The sequence below is a fragment of the Melopsittacus undulatus genome, chromosome 9, assembly GCF_012275295.1.
Source record: "Melopsittacus undulatus isolate bMelUnd1 chromosome 9, bMelUnd1.mat.Z, whole genome shotgun sequence".
Taxonomy (NCBI): domain Eukaryota; kingdom Metazoa; phylum Chordata; class Aves; order Psittaciformes; family Psittaculidae; genus Melopsittacus; species Melopsittacus undulatus.
This window is the reverse complement of record NC_047535.1, coordinates 20826846-20852675: the sequence shown is the minus strand read 5'-3', so window position 1 is coordinate 20852675 and position 25830 is coordinate 20826846. Positions and strand designations below refer to the sequence as shown.

The following is a 25830-nucleotide window of genomic DNA, read 5'->3' as shown; positions in this document are numbered from 1 at the left end:
GTTTTAATTGCAATTCAGCAATAATAAAAGTAATGCATCCCAGAGATCTTTTTCCAATAGCCATGTTATTAATACTACTAATATGAATAACACTAATACTACATCCTGAGCCAACACCTATAAAACAATATACCATCTCCAAAGTCAGCGAGTGACAGCTGCAACCACACAAAGGTTGGAGTTATCATAATTTCCCTTTATATCCTAAGGAGAACACAAAAGCAATGAGGTGTTTGCAGTGGCAACAAATGCTAAGTTTGACTTTTAATAAAAATATGTGGGGAACACAAAGAAAAACATGAGAAAACTAGCAAGCAAAGTTCAACAGAAGCTTCTTCTCAGCAGCTGAATGTGGCATACATGAAACAATTATCCATCTACTTCAGAACTAATCATTTATATTAGTTTGTCCACATTAACAATCTATGAGAAATGTACCATGAAATGGACCAAAACTAGGATAAGAATATAATTCCTCCAGAATGTAAATATCCCAGTCTACAGGCAGCAAAAACATACAGTTAGCTTGTTAGAAAATATTCATGCATGACTTCCCCCAAAACTTTAGGTAGGCTTAAAAAATTAAAACCAACTACCACCTTTCAGTGCTTTCAAAACATCAGATTTTATACAACAGGCTTTAACCATTACTGTGACAAGCTCTAGACACAGGACACAACAGAATTGTTCACTAAAGTTCTGCCCATTTCTGCTTGTACTACAAACAAGTCTATGCATAATAAACAGATATGGAAGAGTGTGTGCACATGGAAGAAGAACAAAGGAGTTCAGTTCTCGGACTGAAATTATGCTGGCTTCTGGTTTTGCAAGCTCTGTATCTTTAATGAGGTTGTGGTAATGCTGGAAGCATTTCCACATGAATTCAGTCCTTATTCTCCCCAAACTGTCTGCATTATCTATTTATTGGCTGACTGACATCAGGAAAGGCTTCTCAAAAGAGATAGATTAAACATTCAATAAAATTCTAGGCCTCTCCCATCCTTCACTGACTTAAAAATATTTCATCACTAGACTACATACTACATACATACTAGTATGTAACTCTTAAATAACTTTCGTTCCAAGTGAGATCATGAGATATAGTCCTTCGGATATAAGACCCTTCTACCCATTAGCTGGGTTTTCTTATTATAAGTACTCTAATTTGTTTTATTTATTCTTTTTAAATGCTAATACAGAAGCATTGAGTGACTCTGAAAAAAGAAGAATGAAAACATTTTATGGGAATCTTTTACATTTGGGGCTTGGTAGTGAAAGACAAGGATGCAGAATGTCTTCCTGCCACAGGACATAACATGGCCTTGCTTAAAACAGACTCAAGTGACTGGATTTTCTAAACTTGAGAGCAATAAGCAAAAAAGATGTTTCTGAAGTATTTAATAAAGAAGTCTCTTTGGACTCATAGGGGTATATTTAGAGAAGAGGCAGCCAAATCAGCAAAAGATTTCCCACAGCAGAAATTCAGGAAATTTTGACTACTTTTGGTGTTTCAAAACAGTAAGTAACAGGCGCAAGTACCTTATTCATACTCCTGTGTAATTCTCATCTTTTAGTAATGGCATTGTCTTTTCCTATAGATCTGTGGTCATTATTTCAATGATTCCTGCAATTGCTTGATGCAGTTCTTGAAAATATTTGGATTTTCGTAAATTAAGTTTGTTCAAGTTGGCCAAGGCTACAGGAAAAAAGAGAAGGATCAAAAAGCACAATATCCAGCCTCTAGCTTGCAAAGTAATTTCACAATAACAAATCAACTGGAAATATAAATGAAGCTACATGCAAAAATATATAAGATAGTCAGTAAGACCCTTCCAGTGTCTGTTCAGGACTGCATCTTAAGAAGAGGTTATCAACAGCATTGTGCATCTCAATTTTAGAGAAAACTTTAGGACTTCTCTTCCTTTCTGTTGGAAAATAAAAATGCTTTTAGATATGCTAAGCAAAGAATTAACATTTCTTCTAGTTGTATCTCGCAGCTAAATGACAAACCTGAATACTCAGAGCCAGTGAACCTAATTATAAACTTTATTTACTTTTCCGGTTTACTCTCCAGTTACAATTCTAATCTGCATTATGCAGGTACAACTCTATCATTGGCTATTTTGCAGCAGATACATTGAGCTCTAGAGGTGAAATTACAAAATTTTCTTTTCAACAGCAATGCCCCCTGATCTATTACAAAAAACACAAATTTCCATCTCTAAGCAACTGATCTCTTAGCAACAAGAAGCACCTGCATAAAAGATGCCACAGAGAGTGATCACCAGAAAACCTATTCAGATCTTCAAAAGGAGCACATCAGTAACAAAGATAGCAGTCTTCGCTGGTAAAAAATTGAGAAATAACAAGAGAGCACAGGTAAATTTTTTATTCATATTTGACCATTATTCTTCAGTGTGAGCAGGACATTATTGAAATGTTTTTTATTTTGTTTTTGAGTGGGAAGTATACCTTCTGGAGCTGCTTTGATGTGAGTTACTGTAATCAACTGTGTAAATTATATGTTGTCACTACCTAAATGGGGGGGAGGGGTGTCTTAGTAAAATATATGCAGGTTTTAAAACAATTTATTGGCATTGTAACGGCAATATTGTGTTGTATAATTTGTAAGTATTCTACAAAGTTTCTTTTTTAAAAAAATGGCAATATGGTCTTGCAGAATAGTCCTCCTTAGAAACTTAGAAACTTCATTCACCCTGTCAAACTGTTTTATACTACATCAAGAAATAAGAAAACTTTTGAGGTTTTATAGATACAGACTCCACTGACTTTAAAAAAATCTATCCTGTTCAGTGTTTCTGTGGTCTCCGATTTCATTCTAGCTACTCTAAAGTGGATTTTGTTCCATTCACTACATTTAATGCAAAAGATGTGACCATGACAAAGTCAGGGTAAAATTCATAGCATAGAGTGGACACTGCCAACTGTTGATGATGTTCAGCAATGCAGAATTAGTGAATTGGACAAACCAACATTTCCAAGCATCATTTTTACAGCAGGAAATAACGGATCAGGAGTGAGGTTAGAAAAAGTTCATCAGGTAGAACAAGTTTGGAACTGACCCAGATAATCTTTTAATTCTATCATAGCTTGATCTCTCTCATTTGATGCTTGCTGTGGAAAAGGGTTATCTTTCTTTAGGCTACTACATCTTAGTTAGTAATATTTAAAAAATTTCTGATTAATAAAATATTTTTCAGGAAGAATACTTTGAGAATAGTCATGCATTCTCTTCCTTAGTGTTGTTTTTTCAAATACACAGAAAAATTTGTTTCTAGGTTAATTTATACACTTTGATAGAATTTGCATTTCTTATATAGTGGTCCCTTCTGTGTCAAATAACTTCTGCTGAAGTTGGTCAAAGTATTTGCTAGCAAAAACAAATACTACAGCAAAGGCATAATTACGGCAGAGAGAGCTGCCTTCTATTAGCCAAATTAGAAACAAAACCACCAACCCTATAGTACTAGCAAAGTCATGGTAACTACATACAGAAAAACTTCCTCATACAGGTGTGCTTTGCCATACTCATAACAAGGAAGTCTGATAAAAACATGTTAGAGAGAAGTTTCAGCTCTCTACCCACAATTTGTTTTCTTGTTAGTTTTGAGTTAATCAGAGCTGATGTTGTTCTAAGGAAACACTGAGGTAGACATGCAGTATATTTTTACCAATACTACAGAAGTTTGCATATGGCTTACAAGCACCGATACATCTCTTGAAGCAGAATAGATATATGTTTTGAATGAAACCTTTTTACTATCTAACATGGATAGTACTTTTCATGGACATTATATTGGTTCCTAAGCAACAATGAGACCTTTTGTGAAAGGTACTAAACTGGCAAGTTATTTTTCCAAATCATACACCAGACTGCAATTAAAACCTCAGAAGAGGGCATAGTCCAAATTCGAATTTCAGATCATTATTCTTGTAAAAGACAAATAACCATATCATAACAGACTGTTCAGAAAGCAAAAACCCTTATTGTACAGTTACTTGGGAAGCACATGGAGTACCTTGCCTCACACATCCATGTTGTATAAGTAGCTACAAGAAAATAGTATGGACACTGATCAGAAAGGTGAGAAATGACTACAGATTTTTAGTTACGGGTTTTTCACTCCAAGTCTTGCTCACTACAGCTAATCATGGTTTTACAAACTGCTGGTTATTTTGAAGGCTTAACACTCTAGTGGAAAGTGATGTTTTAGGATGTGAATATTCATCCTCTGAAGATCGATTTAAACATCTAAACTAGATATTTCTACAATGATACATCTGAATCAAGACTTTCATAATATCAGAACTTTCACTGACTAGTCCCAAAGACAACATCCAAACTGACCTGACAGTATATTACATATACTGTATTTTGGCAGCTCACTAAACTCTAAGATCAATAGCAACACAGCATTTACTACAGTTATCCAAATAAACAGTATTATTAAAATAGAGTCCTACAGTCATAGAAGGTACTTTTAATATATTTATTTCCCTGTCAGTGGGTTCAGCCTGCATTGACCAGTTAAGTTTCACACACATGCTGGTACAAGTTAGTGCTCAGAAAATTAACTGAGCAGACTCCAAACAATAGGAATGTCAGCATTTACAACAAGACTGCAACTACAACCTTGTCTGCACCTTGAAAGCTTACAGTACACTAAGTTAAGAGGGGTGACAAGGAGTTGAGTTCTGTGGCCACTGAGGGAGATAAGAAAAGCCCACTATTGTTATAGTTGTGTATGAGCCACTGATGGCCAGCATTAACATATAATAAATATGCAATAGCATTTTAGAAGTGATACTGAAGGCAGCTGACAGAACTCAAGAACAATCAGAAACATACTTAATGGGTAGATCCTATCCAGCTATGAAACAAGATAACAATGTCATAAGAAGGCTCAACTAAAATGAAGAAAATTGCCATTCCAAATAACAGCAGCACCATCAAATCTAACCATTTTTCTTACCTACAGTACAGATATTTTTTCAACCCAGAACAACTGCATAGTCATGGATATTTCTGCATTTCCATCTCACCTGCTCTCTGACACAACTTTAGGCTCCCGCCTCCTCCTTTACTTGTGAAAAGCCCTTCTAGATCACCAGGATTACCATTATTAAACTCCCACTTCTAAGCTTCTGCTGAAAGCTGTCATCCCTTTCTTCCCCTCTTCCTCCTCCTCTGACCTAAAGAACAGATTAAATTCTAAGTGCCATCTAGATCAGATTTCATAGTAAGTAAGTGGTATGGTATTATTCTACAAGGCTATAATAATCATTAAACCTTGCTAGAATACATTTCCTCAGCACTTAGGTATTATAGACCTCTACAACTACACAAATTCTAGCCCACTGACTCGATCTCTAGAAATGTCTGAGAAAGATAACTATATACAGTGCATTCATTCCCTAATGTTCACATCTACCACAATCATCTTTTTTTCTTGAGTTGCAAAGGGTTGAATTAAAAATAGGAAACAGGCCTAAACCAAGTCAGCGTGCTTTCAAAAGCAGAGTAGTATAAACTTCTAACTTTAAAATGCTTCTTTGCATGTTGTGATTGCAAATGAAAACATCTATAAGAAAACAGACATCCTCAGGACCAAAGGATCAGTTCACTAAAGCATGGATTCAGAGCAAGTGAAAAATGAATCAGAAAAAAACAACATTATAGTCAAAGAATGTCACAATAAGACTAACACAACATCAGATGACCACTAAATCATGATACAAATTTCTCAGTGACTTCCCCATTCCATCCTGAAAAATTACAGCATTAGAAGAGGCCACAGAGTATCAGAGAGCAATTTCTAGGGTGTCGCTAAGTAAAAACGCAATCTGATGCTTACAGAATAACTGCACAGCTCAGTTTGAAAGGAGCAGTAAGCATTCCCAAGTTTAAAAAAGTCTTTTGATCTGTTCTTAACTTTAAACCCCACAGACTTTCAAGGAAACAAGACAATTTCTGTGTCAAGGTTTATGTGACATATGCTGTACACCTGGGGATAATTATCCACTTTAAATTAATAAATTGCTTAAAAAGGAATGTAACTATGTAACAAAAAGATAGATTTATTTTTTAATGGCTCTTACAATAGGTTCCACACAAATGCAACTAATTTTACAGTAGTTCCACATATGACTTCTCACTCAACAGCTGGGAACAGAATGCCTGACTTTGCAATAAAATCCACAATTTAAAGGCAATGTTAAAATAGCTATGTGAATCTATTTCAGCACAAGCTCCATTACACAAGTCTGACATGCAGTTAAGAATCAGGGACAGTTCTCATCCTATGTTAACTGCTCTAGTACCAATACAGCAAGACAGTTACATGTCTAAAACTAATTAAAACCAACTATTTTATTTGTCAAAAGATACTGTGTTCCTTTTAGGCCGTATCAACATTAGCAAACACCATGATACAATGGGAGCAGATCTGTCAAGCAAAACAGTTGGTGATGATTCACTCCCTACACTATACACATTTCATGGGAGTTCACTCTGATAGAGAACTAAACTGGGTTTGTCATTTGAATCCCCATTAAAATGCCTGGTGTCCTTGAGAGACAGCTTTGGAGAACATTACTTCATTTATTTTTGTCCCAAAAGACCCCAGTTTGTCTAAGTCCTCCTGGACTATTGCAACATCAGACAGCATCCACGGAACAAATACAAGAAAATCACTATTTACCTAGCTAGACATTAGTCTTCTAGTTGTTGAATGCACATCAAAAGCTGTTTACATACTTAAGTGTAAAAGGCTGAACCTTTACATTCTGCATGAAATCATCAATCTTAACTGAGGGAAAACAAACAAATGTAGAATCATGTTCTAGAAAGAGAGGCAGGCTACAACATTTTATGTGGAAAAATAAAGACTTACTGTACTTATATAAGCCAAGATATTTACTTTCATGTGAAATCGGTCTATTTAAAATTTTACTTCTCCAAACTGTTTAAATAAACCTGTGTCACTTCCTCGGATGCTGCTAGTATCAGTCACTAACATTTGGGGATTTATAACAAGTAGCAGATTTTTTCCCTGTGTCTCTCATGACAGAGGAACTGCTACAGAGAAAAGAACCAAAAATGATTCTTCAAGAATTTTCAGACTGTTTCATGAGGGCCTGCTCAAAATGATGAGTAGTTTTGAGCTCCAGTTATAAAATACGATACATAATTTTCTCTTTCATTGACACAATGATTAAGTACAAAATTTTAACTGGAATAAAAGAGGTCAAAGAGAGTTGTCCTTTAGATATATGCACTTTTTTCTTTCCTGTGGACTGTCATAATTGATCATACACTTTTTGTAAGAAAACATTTAAGAGCCTAGAATTTTCTCACAGAGCTTTATAGTAAAGACTTACAGACCAGTAATCTAAAGGCCCTCAGCTGGCAGATGCTTTTCCAGCTGTTAAGATCCACAGTTCTTGTCAGGTCAGGCAGCCTGTGCACATAATCTATATTTTGTCGCAAAAGCACTTCCTTATATAAGTCTCTTTTCTCTTTTAAAATTTGATTTTAAAAGCTTTTCCGCCCCGTCTCAATCACCCCCTTATTATATAAGTAACAGAACCAACAAAGCCCTCTGATCAAACACATACCTCAAGCAGCTACAAGGAAAGGAAAATTATGTGCAGAAGATTTCAAGACAAAATGAGAAAGAATAATTAAAGCTTCTTTTATGAACAATGGGCAATCCAGGTTTGTTTGCAATCTGTTCAGTGTTAACTTACTTGGCTGAGTTTTTATTAGGAGCAACTGGACAGGTCTTAAAAATACAATGGGTACAAGCAGGATGAGCAGTTCAGTTGAAATATGTTTAAGGTGAAATTTTCATGGTCTGGTTGGCTTTTGCAATTAAAACAAAAAAGCATTAGAAATACAAACCCTGAAAGTGCTTGGCTCACACTCATTGAAATGAGGCAAAGAACTTGCCTCATAAAAAGGACTTAGATTTAATACCTTTTATCTACATGAGCGCTTGATCCTGCATATAAAAATTATAAATTTAACAGCACTGATGTATTGGATATCATATAACAGCAAGAAATATTTTATTCTTTACTAAAAAAAGTTCTCTGTCAAAGCAAAGATAAGCTTTAGCTGCGAATAACTAAGAACTGAGCAAGATCAGAACTCAGGGTCGGGTTTTGGTAAATAAAAGGGGGAGACTCATGCTTGCAAAGTACACCATGCAAACATACCAGTACCTTGAACTCTAAGCAGGGCTTAACCTACAAATATAATATTCACGAATTCATGTTTGTACACATAGGGGTTTTTATTTCGTATCAAATGCATAACCACCTAAATACTTCTCTTCATAGGGAATACGAGGTAGAGAATACTGTACAGACATACCAGAATGTCTTGGAGACGAAACAACAAAAGCCAACAAATATTAAAGCCTATCTATTGCAACAAAGGAAAAAGATGAAGTTCACCCAGATCCAGAGAGAAAGCAGCAAAAAATATGAAAATAAGTGCCCTAAGCATAATTATTTCCTTCAATAATGCTGTAAGCTCATGTGAAAGTCACTGAAACTAATACAAGTATTTAAATGTACGTACAGGCACATGTTTGTTGTGGTAATAAATAGCACTGGAGAAAATTTAAAGCTAGCATTTCTCCTCGTTGAACAAACCTCATTAGTGTACAATAGCACACCAGTTAAACTAGTAAAGCCCATTATAGGATTAAAAAATGCTTGTGATTACAAAAACATTTTTTACAACATGCAGGACAATGCAATGGACAAGATACGAGAATCCCCATGCGCAGATCACAAGAGGTGTACTGCTAGCTATTGGGATAGTACACGTTTCTAAAAGGTCACCTGCCATATTATGGCATGGTCATTTTGGATCACAACAATACCAGCAGCATTTCATAGCCATCATCCAAAATCCTAGAGTGTTGCATGCACTTGCAAAGTTTTGAGCCACTGCTTGCTCCCTTCCCCAGGGTTTTTCCTGTACACTGTTGATTTTCTACTTCAACCACAGTTACCAATCTTCTCATTATTTAAAAAGCATCCATCACATACTTGCCTTAGTTTAATGTAATTATAGCACTGACAGTTACTACAAAGTAACCTCTATTTTGTTCTACAAGCTGAGACCAAACCACAAGGTAAACTAGAAAGCACTTGCTGAAAGTAAACTGTTACTAAAAGCTTCCTATTAAGTGGACACATCCTTCAATTTTGAGCTATTGTTGCAAGAAGGACCAAAGCAAATCTATTCTTAATTATTGTCAGAGCAAAAGTAAGACGATGCTTTGTTAAATTACTGTGCAGATTCAACAAGAATCTGTCTGTGGTTATGGAGAGGGGCTCTTCAGAGACTGTAGTGATAGGACAAGAGGTAATGGGTTTAAACTTAAACAGGGAAAGTTCAGATCAGATATAAGGAAGAAATTCTTTACTGTGAGGGTGGTGAGGTGCTGGAAGAGGTTGCCCAAAGAAGTGGTAAACACTCCATCCCTGGCAGTATCCAAGGCCAAGTTGGACAAAGCCTTGGGTGACATGGTTTTGTGTGAGGTGTTCCTGCCCATGGCAGTGGAGCTGGAACTGGATAATCTTAAGGTCCTTTCCAACCCTAACTATTCTATGATTCTATGTGAGCTATCATTGATAGAATAACATCTTCCTTCTCAGGTACAGTCATCTCTCACATTTTATGATTTAAGTTAAAAACATGCAAAACAACTTTGAATGAATCTTTCTACTCCTCATTAACAGGCCTGTCCATTTGCCTGGGGTTTTTTATCCTGTGCCTCAGGAAAAATATGGTACCAGACATTCCATGATCCCATTTTCTGTTGTTTTTTTTTTTCTGGTTTTGCTTTTTTTTCATGGCATACACTATATTTTTCGAATTATTTAGCAGAACCATAGAGCAATACAATACATTATATACAAATGTTGACAATTACAGAAAAAAAAGACAACCAACCAAACAAGAACCCCAGTACCATAACACATGGTTTCAAACAAAAATCTGGGTACTCTTTATCTGCATCATAAAAAACTACTGTAGTTATTCTGAAAATTCAAGGACTCTGACACTACGCCATGTAGGAAAAAAAAAAAAAGCTACAGAGATGAAAGCTTGCAAATTAACTCATTAAAGGCTTCCACATGTGCTAGAAGCTTAATTTCTTGTGTTTTGGTTCAAAATTTCAAGGAGTAAACCTCAGTATTGGCCAGCCAAGTCAGTATCAGATATAAGAGATCTGTCAGCCAAAGTATCCAAAACTGTGCTTCAACATCAAGGTCAGGAAAGATTTGTTATGTCCAAACAAAAAGAGTGTCTCTGCTGCATGTCTGTTTTGACTTGTGACGCAGCTTGTCCTGGCAAGCAGTCCAGGCGGCAGTCGTCACTCCCAGTATAAAGTGAGGCTACCTCAAGTGCTAATTTGCTCATTTACAAGACCCACAGACGAGTTGAGAGGTACCAACTGAAGCTGAATCTATCTTTGAAAATAGAAAGCTTTTAAAAACTCTGCCTCTTTCCCCTTTCTCTCTCCCTAAAGAAAAGCAGGATCTCTTGGAAAAGATGGTACTGGAAACTCTGAATCCAATGCACTACAACATCACCAGCCTTGTACCAGATACGATGACAGTTGCCACAGTGCCCGTACTCATTCTCATGTGCTTTCTGTTTCTAATATGGAATCATGAAGAAACTTCATCAATACCAGGTAAATTACCTTTTTTGTTTCTTGAATTTAAGTGGGAAAGTAATGCTGAGTAATGACTGCATGCCAACAAAATCTACTAAGAGGCAGTTTCAATAATACAGTTTTTCAAATAATTTATAAAAGAAATCAGTCTCACTCTAACCTCAGAACTTCCATAATAAACCTGGCTTGACTATGTAAGTATATGATATACAGTTTTCTGATTTATTATGTATAAGCTAGAAAGATATCATACTATTTTACAAATTCTAGATGTTCATATTTTCATGTGCATTATAAACTAATTTTTACACACTAAGTTTAAAGCTTTCTAAATTGTCTTTACTAGGCACAAACTATTATCTAAGAAATTGTTCAGATTTTAGTAGATTATATTTTTTTCTCTCTATGTTTGGCACCAAATACCCTAAAGAACAGAAAAACTTCAAGTGTTTTCCTTTTCTGAGGGGCCCTTCTTTAATGTGGAGGGTTTATGGTAGACCTTACTTACTGATTCAGCCTATATTTCATTAGATTCAATAAAATTACATACCCCATGAATGAGAGCAGTGTACACTTCTCACAAAGGTGTTTGACAAAAATAATCCTAAACCAATGCAGAGGCAACTGAATGAAATTCTGAGAGAAGATATTCTCCAAACATCCTTCAATATGCTAAAACTCTTCAAAAGTTAAGGATTTGTTAAAATAAAAATTTTGAAACCATATGCGATTTTTCTAGATCATATCTTCTTTCTAATATGTAACCATAAAACAAAAACATAAGCAATCTCAAAGCAGCAGTTTGAAATTGTACAAAGTAATGAATGTCATTAGTTACATGTACAATGCAGGGGCAAGTTTCTCCAATGCAGGCCTTGACTGTCATGTCTAAAAGCTCCTTTCGAATGGGTGATGCTCAGAGGTTTATTCTTGTCAGGAACCACTTCTGAGACCAAACTTTTCTTACCCTATTTCTTAGGGCCAGGATACTGTATGGGAATCGGTCCCCTCATTTCACATGGGAGATTTCTTTGGATGGGAGTAGGTAATGCCTGCAACTACTACAATAAGACATATGGAGAATTTGTGAGAGTTTGGATCAGCGGTGAAGAAACATTTATAATTAGCAAGTAAATCCTTATTTTCTATCCTCAATAATATGAAGAGCTTTTTCATATTTTTACACCTTCTTTGCTACTTTATTCCTAAAGTAAAATTGAAGTTATTTTCAAAACTTATCCTACAATCAACTTTTACTTCCTGTTGTTCACAGACTTTTTCCTAATTTGTTGTTTCATTAAAGATTCTGCTATTGAAGTCTATGAGAATTCTCTCATTTTCTTTGTGGAAAGGAAGATTAAGTGCTGTGGCTCAATCACAAGAAATGTTTACCATCTCTTTCATTATTCCATTTAATATTAGGATTATGTATTATACAAGAACCTAGAGTGCTGCAATACAGGGTTAAGCCAAATTTCCCTGGGTTCTTATATTTCTCCTTAAAATGGAACTAATGTTTGAAGACTGTAGCTCCAATTCAGCAATTAAGCAGATGCAGTGTTATAGGATTATAAGTAATTTACCCAATTAATAGGATTACACGTAGACTTCAGCTATACACAGTATTAAACATAACTGCAGTCTGTCATTTTATTAGCTGCAGTGAAAAGTTGCTTTATTCTTACACTGGATCTTCTGGGTGCATATGAGCTATGCCATGAAAAAGAAAAACACCCCCAAAAAATTAAAAATTATTACCATGTGTAACTGATGAAGAATCACAAACTTTTTATTAGCAATGTCAATCAATCTGTACTCAGCTTTCATTATGCAAAAGCTTTTGAAAAACACCATAGTATAGAGGAATATCACAAGATTTGCCATGGGAATCCAGTCAGCTTCTCTGGTTTTACCTCAGTAAAAGGAGGTAAACATGACAAGAAAACTATTTGCATTCTTACTCTACACAAGTATTGCAAACATCAACTAATGCACTGTAAAACTAAACCTGAATTTTGTAGAAGTGTACTATTTTCCCCAACGTCATCTGAATTTTGACCATGAAATCTAATCATACTGAGATACTAATGCACAGAGAGAAGGACTCACAGTCTTAGTTACAGCAGATGTTGTCTTTTGGAAGACTTAATTAAATAGTTTTGTCAGGAAGATAAGCTTATGCAAGGTCATATGTCAAAATCCTCCCTTAAAACACTATTTTGTGTCTCCTATATAGATGTGCAGAATAAAGGGAAGCAAAATGAGCATCCTGCAACTTTCCATTCCTCAGCACAGATGTCATAATTCAACATCGTGTTTTCATGTTCATGAAAATATAAATGATGGCCCTGAATGTGCAAAAAGCCTTTAAGATTACCTCTAGTCATACAAAACTAGGGTAAAAACCCAGCACTGCCCAAGTCAATAGCAAAAGTACTCTGCTTCACTCTAAAAATAAATTAAACCCATGAATGGTTTATGAATATAAGTCTGGGATTTGATCCATTGAATATTCTACATGGTAATAAAAGTAGGGTATTGTTTCATTTCAACCTCTGTTATGTTTTTCTTTCTTTTTCTTGGATTTCGTTTGATCAGGTTTTCACCATGTCAATGTTTCTAAAATTTCCCTCTAAAAGAAATTGTATCTTAAATCAATAATGCTGATCACAATCTGTTTGTCAGCATGTGTAAATAAATCTAGTCAACTGTAAAAAGAAATGTACATATCACTGATTTCCCTAACATGTCTAGGAATATTTATCCCACACTTACATATCGTGAAGCTGCATATTTAAATGGTACATGTGTATTTATATTTTCTGCATGTGTCTGGGAATGACCAAATAGCTATAAAAGTACAGATGTAATTTAATATACATCATAATGAAATTAGCAACTGTCAAATATTTATGCATTATCTTCTGAAATATGTGACATTGGTCATTGCTTGAATGTATCATATATTTCTATGTATACGCTCTATTCAGATTAAAATATTTTTAAAACATTTGCATTTTAAATTTAAAATAGTTTTAAATCTGAACAGAATACGTTATTGCTTTATATACAATCCAAAGGCATTCCTCAGTAAGATTCTTAATTATGTAAAAGGAACAACATTTAAGGTCAAGCATTATGTGTCCTACTAAATTAAGATTGCAAGTCTACTTCAGAGCTATACAATGACAGTAGGAAAGGTCTGTGTACAATCATGAAGCAGTATTTTTGGTTTGGGGTTTTTTCTCCCTCCGTTTCTTTCCTAGATCCTCAAGTGTGTTCCATGTAATGAAACACTGGCATTATGTTTCTCGATTTGGGAGCAAGCTTGGATTACAATGCATTGGCATGTATGAAAATGGGATCATATTCAATAACAACCCAGCACACTGGAAAGAAATTCGACCCTTTTTCACCAAAGGTAATTCAGTGTGCATTATTAATTCACTGCATCACTATGTCTTCTGAAATGCTCTTTGTCTTTTGCAAACTTAAACTACAGAAATCAGTTCTCTTTATATACCCATAGAATTATTTTATTGCACCTTGTTTCACACTTATCCTGCTTGGTGTGCTATTTGAAATGTTCCTGAAATAGTTTCACAGATTTTTAATCTCATCTAATTTAATGGTACCTACAAGCTGTGTTTTTAAATGTTTTACATTTCAAGTCCAGCATGTATATTAGCTCAACTGCACTTCCATAAATATTGTTGGGTGTTCCTATCCCAGCCGTAGTTTCAGTTCTAACTGGGAAAAAAATAAAAAAGCTTTCATTTCAAAATTAATTTAGAAGATTTCACAGGAAATCTATTTATTAATCCTTTAATATTCTAGGAATCAATGTAGGAACAGAGAAAAAGAACTAATTAACATCACTAAGTTGGAATCCAATAGGAAATTGCATTAACTCCTCCTTTCCACAGACTGAAGATTTTCAGCAACTAGTTAGAGCTATCTCCTTCCTAACAAAACCACCACACTTGTGCTGAGCTCCACAGCTCAGAAAAGATTCTCACCAGCTGAGACTGCAGTAGTTTCTGACAGTGATTCCAGAATCTGAAAATAAAAATAAAGCCAAACCTAGTAGAAATCAATTATCCATTGGTTTAAATTTTCTATATTATTTTGTTGATATATCTGTGGTCCTCCATGAAACTTGGCCTTTCTGTTTGATTTTGCTATTGAAAAATATCAGCAACTTTGTACTGATTTAAGATGACTTGAATTTTTTCATTTATTTATTTTTCTACTTATTCCTAGAACTACCAGTCCTTTCTATTTACAGAACAGACCTCTCTTCTTCTCGGTTACAAACATTCATTCCTTCTCATCATATATTGAATAATGTTCTTGGGGCAAATATCTTCCATTAATGTGGTGTGAACCCAGCATCAGATTAGTGAGATAAAGTAGCTGGATGCAAGGCATGTCTGGGTTTCAGGTTCATTGCCAATTTAACTCAAAATATTTACATTTTTCTTTCAAAAGATGATAAATCACTAAGTTTCAGAATGATTGTAAACATTCACATGATAATGTTTTACATCTTATTGATGCCTTTATGACCAATTGATTAATTATAAAGAAGGTTCAAAAGTTAACCAATCTTCTGATCTTTTTGCACATGTATTTCAGCTCTGTCTGGTCCTGGTCTTGTGCGCATGATAACAATTTGTGTTGAATCAACAATTAATCACCTGGACAAATTAGAGGAAGTAACCACTGAAGTAGGAAACATCAATGTGTTGAATCTTATGAGACGGATCATGCTTGACACATCTAACAAGCTTTTTCTCGGGATTCCTTTGGATGGTACCAACAGCTCTATTTTTATACTTTATGGTGGCTCTAAAATGCATGTGCAAGGAAAACTCACTGATATCACTCACTAGTTTTGTTCCAGAAAACAGAGCAAGAACAGACTTTAATATCACCATATTATTAATTGAAATAAATGAGTCATTTTAGTTATAGAAAGAATTTTATATGAATAAAAATATACATCAGCTGGTCACACTCACTTTAAATGCTACCATTTAGAGAATTTTTTTCATGCACTGAATTGGTGCAATACCAATATTATATGCATATAAGAATAGGAAGTCTTTCCATCAAACTAAATTATTTCCTTGAAAAATTTGCCTGACAGTTTATGCTTTCTGTAATTTCTTTGGCCTCAAAACCATGTGACAGAAATAACATTGTGACATTTAATTACCCCATTTCAACATGCTGTAAGCGTTCTTCTGCTCCCCTGTGGGAGGGTATTTGGCTTTGCTTGACACACAACTGTCTCCTTTTAGCTGGCTACCAAGAGTCTTCACAAAGATCTATACTTTTTCTACAGCGTGCTACAAAAGCTTCCTCATATTCTCTACCACCACTAAAAACAACCGTTTATCAAATTCCCGTGAACTTAGAGTAGGGAACAGGGCCTTATTACTAATTTTTTTTTTAAGCATTTTGATATTTGACTATTGAGGCTTGTGTTTTATACTGCTTTTTGTTAACATTTCAGAAAGCGCCATTGTCCTCAAGATTCAAAACTACTTTGATGCTTGGCAAGCACTTCTATTAAAGCCTGACTTCTTTTTTAAGATTTCTTGGCTGTGCAAGAAATATGAAGAGGCAGCGTAAGTATCAGCAGTTTTACAAATCGTTTGCATAGGATTCTTTCTTTCTAGAGACATTTTCCTTGATGTTTTCCTCTGACTTTTTGAAAATAAATTGTGAAACTTGCAAAGGTAGCTGGAGGAAGGCCCCTGTCTGCAGAGCTAAGATTGGATCAGAACAAGATTTGCCGCAATGCTAAACGTGCTTATCTCAGGGGACAAGTTAAGGCAGTTGTCTATTTAGCCCTATTTTACTCACCAAAATGTTAGTTAATACCAGCTCAAATGTGAAATTAAATTTAAACCACTATTTAAGTTCAAGCAGACATTGAAAAGTCATCATATGGTGTGAAGTTACCATTTGCCCTTGAGTTAAAGATGGTCAAATGGTAAGCTGCAGCTCATCCAAACAAAAAAAACATCTGTGTTCATGACTGTCCCAGAAGAGTTCATCACTGAACATAATTCTATTTACTGGTTCCCTCAGCATGCATTTTTGAGCCAGCCACTCATTTTTTAGTTAAAACCTGGTACTCATCATGATAACCCACTTCAAGGGGTTTTTTTAATCCTAAATAAGGAACAAATATGTTTTGCCATCTTACTCTTTTCAAAAATACAAAGTGTGTCTTCTATTTTAATGATCCCATTCTCTGTCTTCTGCCAAGAAGACTAGCTATAAAAAGAGCTGGCAACCAGTTTGTTCATTTTGGATTTGGACTTCATCTAGTGAGAGAAACTACTACTTAATAAGCATGTGTAATAAACTGTTTTGATAGTGCTATATAACATAAAGTCTTTAAAGGAAAGATGGAAGTTTGTCTAAAATAACTGACAACTCTTACCAGATAGACACAAGATTTCGCTTACCTAACATTTGCTTCTTAGTTTTATTATGGCACTAATTAGTGCTTTACCCTGTGATTCTAACAATAGCTAACTGTGGTGGCCCAGTTATTACTAGAAGCCCCCACAGGCAAATATTGATGTTTGAAAAGCAATCCCATTAAAATGGGCTTATTCATAAATTTCTATTGCATAAAAATTATAAAAATCACTAGACAATGCAAAAACTTACCTCAGGGCATGATGACTTCTGACATTCTTTTGATAAAGTTTGCAAAAAGAACTACTTGCTATTTCTAATACATAGAAGATGTTAGAAATAATAACAACTTTACCAGGTTTAAGGTTTCAAATGTATTTACCCCTTCAAAGCCAGTAAAATTTTCTATCCCAAGAATAACAAGCACAAATAGAAGGCCTGAGGATTTAATTAAAAAACTTTTCAAAAAACTTTTTGAAAAGCATTGCTTACACATCTATTGTTAACTGAAAATCCCAATTATAAAAACTCTTCGATATTGCTTTGTTTTCACCTCTGAAATACAAACTGTTGACAGGGTATTATTTAAATATGAAAAATTTGGATCAACCATACTTTCAAGACAGTCCAAATTTCTAAAAATCATTCCTCATGTTCCCTAAGTTCATTTTATTAGCTAATAAACTACAGTATAAAAGAGAAGGAAATAAATTCTTTAGAAATGTTTATAAATCTTTAAAAACTCCATCAATAACATATACAGACATATTTTCATCCTTTTCAGCCTATCCTATAAAAAGATTTTAGCCCAAACTAATAAGCAATTTTTAATAAGAAAGTTATACGCCTTCCCTTAGTATTATTCCTTTTGCAGAAAGCCAAATAGCCACTCTTCAGAATATTTCATTTCTGCCATCTTTAGATATTTTCCTTGGTATAATCTCTATGCTTCTGGTCATACCCTAGTGCACACTATAAGTCTGCTGATATTTATCAATATGTTGGATTTCATCTGTTTTCAGCAAGGATCTGAAAGGAGCAATGGAAATCTTAATAGAACAGAAACGACAAATGCTTTCCACTGTTGAAAAGCTGGATGAACACATGGATTTTGCATCCCAGTTAATTTTTGCACAGGTATTGGCAATGTACTCAAAATATGGTTAACTTTGATTTTTATGACATTCCTGGCAATAACAACACAGGCTTTGCCACTTCAACTTTATATATCTATCTGAAAGTCACGTCTTCATAAAGGGATATAGAAATTACCGTGTTCTGTAGAGTCCTTAACAGTGATTCAAACACTGAATACTTGCATTTTTGGGAACAGGTGCTTTTCTGATTTTTTTATTTTTTTAATTTTTTTTATGGCTTAAACAACATCCTTAAAACTCTTGCATCTGTTCCTGAATGTCCTCCACTCCTTCCCTAACCCTTGTAGTTCATCTTGATTTATTGCATTTTGTTGCAAAGGCTTTAAATATTATGTAAATATTATGTAAATCCTATCTTATACAATCTGCAACGGCTCGCCAGCTCTGCAAGCAAAGGCAATAAATCAGTAAGAATACAAGCTAAAAGCAAACTCTTGTCTTCAATAAGATAATACACACCCATCAAAACATGAGGTTTCTGGTTTTCTCCAAAAGAAAAAAAAAATAAATGAATGTGAGATAGACTGTAAGGATTTTTACTTTTGCTTAAAACAGATACTCTAGATCCTTCCCATTGTATTGCTATAGCACCTTTGTTGGCATCAGAGGTCAGCAATCCATGTTTTCTCCAAAATTTCAATTTTTTTCAGAACAGAGGAGATCTGACTGCTGAGAATGTGAACCAGTGTGTGCTGGAGATGATGATTGCTGCTCCTGATACTCTGTCTGTGACTCTCTTCTTTATGCTAATACTGATTGCAGAGCACCCCACAGTGGAAGAGGAGATGATGAGAGAAATTGAAACTGTTTTGGGTAAGCAGGAGATGCAAAGTCAGTGATGTGGGAATATAATTTTGCTTCAGCAGTGATCAGATTTTGAATATTCAAAGGCTGAAAATTCTGCTTTCTCTTATCAGAAGCATTTGCTGTAAAATACATGAACTACCATTTTATGCAATAGATTTTATTCAAGGTCAAAGGAAAGGAAATGGGCAATTCACAAGATAATTTCAAATAGGAATCATCAGAACTGACAATCTATTAGAAAGAATGTGCTATATTTACTCTTCAGCGACAGCACAGAAAATCAGTGCTCATAAGTTTCAGCCCAATAGGTTTAATTGAAAGTTTTTATTTACTTTGAAATAGCAAAAGGGGACACTAATTTCAAGTACTTCACCAATATTTCTCTGTGTATGTCCAGGACCTACCTAATATTTCACTATGACTGCAAAAGGGAAATATTACAGAAAATTAAAATTATATTCTGCTGTCATTCATTTGTATAGCAAACTGATCTCTTCCAAATACTAGTTATTAACTATTTAAAACACAAGATATCATAAATTTTGATTTTTTCTTTTCTCTAGACTTCATTCAAAGCCTGCACTGGTGTAATATAGAATCTAATTTCATCCATTCTTACTCAAGATTTACTTCTGGTCAGTTAAACACTGAAAAATGTATAACAACTCCTTTACTCTTTTTACAAGGCTCTTTTAATAAGCTTTATTTTATCGTCCTCATGAGAGTTAAGTACTCATCTTTCCTATTTCCTTTTGATAGCTTTGATTTCTAAGGCAGTAGCATATTGTTGCTTTTTCCTTAAGCAAAAAAAAAACCAAAACAAAACAAAAAAAACCACTGAGGTAGTAAAGCTGCCTTGTATGTTGGAAATCTACTGCTGTAGATAACCTTTCCTGTAGTTCTTTAACTGCTTGTGTCTTGAAACTTAGAGTAAGGCTCCCACTAGCAGCCCATTGTGGTACTGACTGCTGATGATGGCATCAAGCTGGGAGGAAGTTACTCAGGGTGACTGAAATAGTCAGTCCACAGTAGGACCTTGCTGTACATCCAGCCAAACTCAACCACATGGTGAAAATCTGAGGTCCCCATACAGTTTTCTCCTATCTGCAGAATATTCCCAGATCCTGTTTGCTGTCAGCTCTCAGAAGTTTTCTTTGTTGTGTCTTGTTCAAAAGTCAGGGAAGGACTTTTGTCACTGACAAGAAAGCAAAACAAAGACTGGTCTTAAGAAGGTGAGAAGATAATAAATTAATGAACTAGGGTTTATGCTGATGAACAATATACCAGATTTCCAAAACACGTAAGACTACATAAAACTTATTAGAAGCTGTTGGATCCTTCCTACAATTCAGGACCTGAGAACCTTCCAAAAATGTTTTGTAGTTGTACAATGAAGCTATTAAATTCCTAATCAAATTCTTCACCACCTGTTTTCTTCCACAAGGTGACAGAGACATACAGAGTGATGACATGCCAAACTTAAAAGTTGTGGAGAATTTCATTTATGAGAGCATGAGGTACCAGCCGGTTGTGGACTTGATCATGCGAAAAGCTTTACAAGATGATGTAATTGATGGCTATCCTGTGAAAAAGGGTACAAATATTATTCTCAATATTGGACGTATGCATAAGCTTGAATTCTTCCCAAAGCCAAATGAGTTTTCTCTTGAGAATTTTGAGAAAAATGTAAGTTTTGTATCTTATTTCTTACAGAAAATGGGGTATTATTTATTGATAATGTCTCTTCCTCTCATTTTGATCAGGAACTCTGTGACCATAAGACTGCTTTCCCTTTGTCTAAGTCCCTGGTTAGCTGTACATCATTATTATTGAAGCTGGGCAGATATTTTCCTATCAAAGTGCCTTTTAATAAAAAAATAATTATGAAATCAAAACCAAAATTTTCCCAAACATCTTAATTTTAATTTAAATTTCTGATTGAATTTGTCAAAGACGCACATAGTTCCCAGTATATCCCCTAACACTAGACAAAATAAAGACTTTCAGGAGCTAGAGCCATGCAAGTAGCACGAAGCACTGAGGCCATGTGAGGATTCTCTGGAGAGATGAAGCAGTAAAGTAATTCTTGAGAGACTGAGAATCTAGCACCTATTTTTTAAAAAATTCTACATCAAAATACACATATAGACCAAAATTAAAATCCTAAATTTGAAACAGCTCAGCACTGCAGATGTTGAGTAACTCAGTCCCAGTTCAGCTCAGCATTCCAATTTAAGTTATATTCTAACTCCCCAAAGAATGAGATTTTTCTTTAGTCTGCATTATCGAGTCTGATATCAAAAGCAATATGTGAATTTTTTTACCTATGTGCAATCCTATCAAACGTCTTGGAGTACCATGTATGCCACACACAGAAATGAGCACTAAACAACCTGGTTAACTTTTCTAAACTCCTCTGTGATTACCCATAGCAAACTCTGCACTCAGTACTGAAAACAACAGATCAAGGACAAAGTCATAGTAGGAAATTCAAGAAAGAGTGGTTATGTTCATTGAAATAACTACTCCCTGTGAACTGTTTCCATTATTTTCATTGTAAGTATTTCTTTCAAAATGGATTTCCTGCTCATTTTATAAGCACATTTTGCTTCTAAAAATATTTCCCCTTGACCAAATGTTTAACCACACATTTTCTATCTGACCTGATCCATTCTGTTTGCCACATAATTATTCTAGCAGGCACAATTTTCACACAGTTTTCTAAGTGAATAACAACCCACACCATCATTTATAAGATGGGTATTGTTAGAATCCAAACATTCTTCCATTTTCCCAAGCTGTACATTTACCATTGTGCTGTACCGCCAGCTGCTGTACTTGCTCTGTATTATAAACACTTGTATTTACCTATCTTTTTTTTAAAGTACAGCTCAGTTTATTTGAAAAACTTTGAAAGGAGAACATTTTTCAGTCTGAAAATGAGAAAAAAAGGACACTTTTCTAGACAATTTTATATAAAGCAACCTTATCTACGCTATTCTTGGGTTAAATAGGAAGTCAGAAGACATCCAATATCATACTTTTTAAAAGAAAACTACACAGATGAAGAAACAAATTTATGTATAGCCAGACTTGCTTTTTCTTACTTATAAAAATTATCTTTGCGAATCATTAACAGTACTATTCATGCTGTTGGCTGCTTTGGATAACTGATCTACTCAATGTCAACAAAAGCAGGAGAAACTGGCTGTGCATTCTTCAACAGTTATGGGAACCCTGCATTTCACATTTCAGTTGAGAGGACAGGAGATAATTTTGTGTTATCTCTGTTAGGTATCAAATAAAAATTTTACTATTACATTTTATGACAAATTAATTCTCAGGAACACTAGCTTTTCAATGACAATTATCGTAGGTTCAGGGCTTTATGATCCTCTTTAGACAAGGCACCAGCCTGTTTCTCAGATATTCATGAGCTTTGTAATGAACATTTTCTGAAAAAAAATGTTTTTAATGAACTTTAATATGGGTTGAAGAGCAAAAAGCTTCCCTCTATTTCACAGCTTGTGAAAAAAAAACCAAACCTGTAGTTCACAGGATGAACAGACAAACACACAGGGAGAATACAACTGCTTAACCCTACAGTCACTGCTATCTTAGCATTTCAAATGGTATGCTTTTCTTAGGTGTGTCTCTATTTTCATCTGACCTGGATAGAAGGGTTGTTCAGTGTAAAGGAAAGAAGTGATTGATCTTAAGAGATTGATTCCACAGGTTTTTCAGAATTTTTCTACTACAAATTTCAATCATAATTTTCACAAGTTTTATGAAGAAAAAAAATAATCTTAAAGTTTATTCCTCATGTTATTCTGTGCAGGTTCCTTCACGCTATTTCCAACCCTTTGGATTTGGCCCTCGGGGCTGTGTAGGAAAGTTTATTGCCATGGTAATGATGAAAGCAATTCTGGTGACTCTTCTGAGACGCTGCAGAGTACAGACAATGAAAGGAAGAGGCCTTAACAACATCCAGAAAAACAATGACTTATCCATGCACCCAATAGAAAGGCAACCACTGCTGGAGATGGTTTTCACACCAAGAAGAAACACAAGCAAGAACCAGGGTGACTAAAATGGATCAGCATTAAAGTCACAGGGCTTTCTCATAGCAACAAAGAAATACACATCATTTCTAGGCAAAGATATAGAGCAAAACATTTTGTTGCCCCTAAAGGGCTACAATTCCCATTGACAACTTGCTCTGCCTGCAAAGCAGAACCAGGTTCTGGCCACAGCTTCAAAGTAATAAAATAATCCCGTTTTTAGGTGATGTCACAATATATGCAGGATTCCTGGCTACGTTTTAACACCAAGTTCAGATGGTGTTATGCTTTGCTTTTCAAACAGTGCAAGTTACAAGGTTTGGGGAGGTCAGCAAAAGGACAAGCCTGACATGTGTTTAATTCCAGGACTACACCTGTCCCCTCTCCCTGAAGCTGGATCTAGCAGTATTTGACTATTGCAAAAGCTCCAATTATCTATTTTTTAAAACATCTGTATGAATAATATCAAAGTTGATTTTAAGACTAAGAAACAGTTTAAAATATTTAGGACATATCTAAGTTATAAAAAATGTTTTTATACGAAGTCTCTCAAACATTTTTCTTTACCGTGTTTTTCTGGCATACCATTTTGCTTAATACCAAAGACTTACAGTGTCAGACAAATTTTACTGAGGGTAATAATTTTCAGAGTACTGGGTAAAAATAGTTGAGATAACTGTTTTAAAAAGCCAACATTGCACTATAGAGTATGCTAGAGAAGATCTGTAAACGTCCTGGTAAAGATCATCTGAGAATAAGATAATGAATATGTAACATTGCCACTAGTATTACACAGGAGCCAGGGACAACACCCATCTCCACCTCATCTGGTTAAACGCAGAAAGTTCCCACCTCACATCAGTGACATAGTGGTATAAACCTTTGGAATATCTAATGTAATTTCTATTTCTACCATCTCCATAACCTTTAAACTAGAAAATTGTTAGAGCTGTTGGGAGAAGGAAAAACAAACTAACACAAAAAAAAGCCCAAACAGAAACTCTCACCCCACCCCCACCCCCCCCCCCCCCAAAAAAAAAGGTTAAATCTCATTCATTCTGTATCATAAAGCACCAAAAAGGGCACTTCACTTCTCATTCATACAAGAACTTTAAGAAGAACTACACTGAAGGGTCCTTTTTTGGGGGAATAAACTACTCTTTTATACACAGTATTTATCTTTGCTTATTTCACACAGAAAAGCATTTTCATAGTGATAATTTACTCTGAATTTCCACCTCATAATTATAGGTCTCTCACTGAGTAAGTTTTTTCACAAGGTTGGAATTAATAAATTACTTTTATCATTCAAATTTTGAAACAATTATACAAAATCATGTAGATATATGGAACATGCATGCTGCTCTGATTCCTTTAATGTATTACATAGTGTTGAATTTGTAGGTTGGAATTTCAGAAACATGATTACCATAATTATTCTATGGAAGAAAAAAAGCAGTATCATTTTTTATTTTTTGTAAGCAAGCCTGCAGAATTACTTCCCATTGTATTTTAAGTATATTCTTTTTGATATGCTTTGCACATAGTGTTTCTGGTCCTCAAATTTCTACAGTACTTAATTTTGTCCGAATTTGGAAAATAGAGCTGTTAATCTGAGTTGTTAGCTAATTTGAGCCATTAGCTAATCTAAACCCTGTTCTCCATATCTGTATTAGGGCTGTTACACAGTGGTCTATTTGTATGAATGTTTGCATGATAAGGTCCATTTCCACTTCTCACATACTTGACATATGTTTGAGAACTGCAACTGGTGAAGCACTGTGTCACAGCTTGCCATGTAGATATAAACACTTTAAATCTTTCCAATGTATATATGCTATTGCACAAAACAGAGCTCTGATTATTACCAGGTATCGTAAAAATTTAAGTGACTTTTAAAACTACATCAAGTCTACTATCAGCAAGTGACTATTCCATTAATATTCAATACATAGACATAGACCAAACCTGATGACTATGGTTTATACATCATTGTGATTATGGGCTGATCACAGCATAAAAACACAGATGTTGTTAGAAAATAATCTTATCAAATAAAAGCTGTATTCACAAAACCAAATTTAAAATCATGTTTCACTGTGTCTTCCCAACCTAAGAATCACAAAAAGGTACTTAAATGCCTGTCTATGCATGTGTGAACTGATTATTGAAGTATTAGATACAAGGATGAAACCTGGGATACTTTAGAATCAAATTTACTACTGCTATCAGGGGACATAGTAATGCAGATTTTTAATAGTAGTAGGAAAGCAGAAATAGAAGTAATTTAAGTTAATACAAGACTGTTTGCCTAGGAATGCACCTTTTTTAAGCTTTACAAGAAGGGAAGAAGAGGGAGTTTTGGTGATTCTTAAAATAAGAGGGATTTGTGGATGTAGCTAAAAAGCTTGGCTTGATGACACAAAGTACTCAGCTATTTGAAGGAGGGGGGGGAAGTGGGAGGAAAAAAGAAAAGAAAAAAAGTATCTGAAGTAATGAAAAAATAAAACCAATCAAAGACATAAACTGATTACATAGTTCAAAGTAAATTTCATGTCTTTCTACTCATATGATGACATGACCCATTCAATTTGAACTAATTTATTTCACTTTCAAATAAAAGCTTACAGAGTAATAATT

At 34.8% G+C, this 25830-nt stretch overlaps 1 protein-coding gene across 2 annotated transcripts; it reads left to right on the top strand.

The window, feature by feature from the left end:
* The first annotated feature begins 2286 nt into the window (after positions 1–2286).
* CYP19A1 (cytochrome P450 family 19 subfamily A member 1) lies at positions 2287–23253 on the top strand. Of its 2 annotated transcripts, XM_013128246.2 has the most exons (10): positions 2287–2379; positions 10575–10742; positions 11704–11854; positions 13991–14145; positions 15363–15539; positions 16246–16360; positions 18188–18302; positions 18973–19135; positions 20574–20815; positions 22968–23235. In XM_013128246.2, exons 2-10 carry the CDS (start codon positions 10598–10600, stop codon positions 23217–23219), a joined length of 1515 nt encoding a protein of 504 aa, XP_012983700.1. In that variant the 5' UTR covers positions 2287–2379; positions 10575–10597; the 3' UTR covers positions 23220–23235. The 2 variants fall into 2 exon arrangements, with proteins under 2 accessions (XP_012983700.1, XP_033922155.1); XM_034066264.1 differs by lacking the exon at positions 2287–2379 and having other exon boundaries at positions 10491–10742; positions 22968–23253.
* Positions 23254–25830: the final 2577 nt, after the last annotated feature.

What these genes read in the sequence shown, in the direction of transcription:
- CYP19A1 (XM_034066264.1), top strand. Translation starts at nt 10,598, where the DNA reads ATGGTACTGGAAACTCTGAATCCAATGCACTACAACATCACCAGCCTT. An exon ending in AGAAATTGAAACTGTTTTGG is followed by an intron (nt 19,136 to 20,573) that starts GTAAGCAGGAGA and finishes TTCTTCCACAAG; the next exon opens with GTGACAGAGACATACAGAGT. An exon ending in TTGAGAATTTTGAGAAAAAT is followed by an intron (nt 20,816 to 22,967) that starts GTAAGTTTTGTA and finishes TATTCTGTGCAG; the next exon opens with GTTCCTTCACGCTATTTCCA.